The sequence below is a fragment of the Vicia villosa genome, linkage group LG6, assembly GCF_029867415.1.
Source record: "Vicia villosa cultivar HV-30 ecotype Madison, WI linkage group LG6, Vvil1.0, whole genome shotgun sequence".
In the NCBI taxonomy this organism is placed as follows: Eukaryota; Viridiplantae; Streptophyta; class Magnoliopsida; order Fabales; family Fabaceae; genus Vicia; species Vicia villosa.
The window spans coordinates 152,018,032-152,018,941 of NC_081185.1; the positions used below are offsets into that span (position 1 = coordinate 152,018,032).

General features: G+C 34.8%; 1 protein-coding gene across 1 annotated transcript; it reads left to right on the plus strand.

Annotated features, from left to right (window-relative positions):
- Positions 1-11: 11 nt before the first annotated feature.
- On the plus strand, positions 12-620 carry LOC131615006 (uncharacterized). The gene has a single exon (XM_058886527.1). The coding sequence runs from the start codon at positions 12-14 to the stop codon at positions 618-620; it is 609 nt and encodes a 202-aa protein (XP_058742510.1).
- Positions 621-910: the final 290 nt, after the last annotated feature.

Genomic DNA, 910 nt, shown 5'->3' on the forward strand with positions numbered 1-910 from the left:
GTGAGATTATAATGAAAAACGTTGGGTGTAAGAGTGTAGAGAATTATGATTATTTGATGGATTTTGGAGTATACCCTCAATTGAACTCTCTCAATATGTGTTGCAATTTATGGTTAGGTGATGAAAGCATCAGAAAGTTTGCTTATGTTTTCCCCAATCTCCACCGGCTTCAGTTGGCATTTTGCCATACAATATCTGATGAAAGTATTGTTCATGTTTTAAGGAGATGCTGTAACATAAGTCATTTGGATTTATCAACGTCAAGGTTGAAGCTACTAGGAATGAACTTTGATGTTCCGAAGCTTAAGATGTTGAACTTGTCATTTTCAGAAATTGACGATGAAGCACTCTATTCGATCTCAAAGAATTGTTGTGGGCTTTTGCAATTGTTAATAAATGATTGTTTAAAATGCACAGAAAAGGGAGTGAAACATGTAGTACAAAATTGCACACAACTGAGAGAGATCAATTTGGAAAACTGTCTAAATGTGCGCACTGATGTCGCTCCCTCAATTCTATTTTCAAGTCCATCATTGAGAAAGATAACTGCTCCACCTTATATTTCTTTCAATATAAGTCAGAGGAAACTCTTCTTGCAGCGAGGATGCGTTGTGTGCTGAAGTTTGAACTCTGAAATCTAAGATGTCTTTGTTTTCATATTACTTGTATCCCGGATGATTGGGCCATTTTTTTTTTAATGTGAAGCAGAAGCTCTGCCATGTTTTTAAATGAGAAAGTTTATCTTCAATTTCTAAATGCATCAAATGATACATACATCAGTCACTATGATTATTATTCTGTTTTGTTTGTTGAAAAGTCTTCTGTCCTCTTATTTTCTTAGCATTGATTAGTAGCTACAGCAAGCAAGCCTTTTGCTATTAGCAAGGCAATTGAATTTAGTCATATGGAA

Coding starts and splice junctions, on each gene's coding strand:
- LOC131615006 (XM_058886527.1), top strand. CDS start 12: ATGAAAAACGTTGGGTGTAAGAGTGTAGAGAATTATGATTATTTGATG.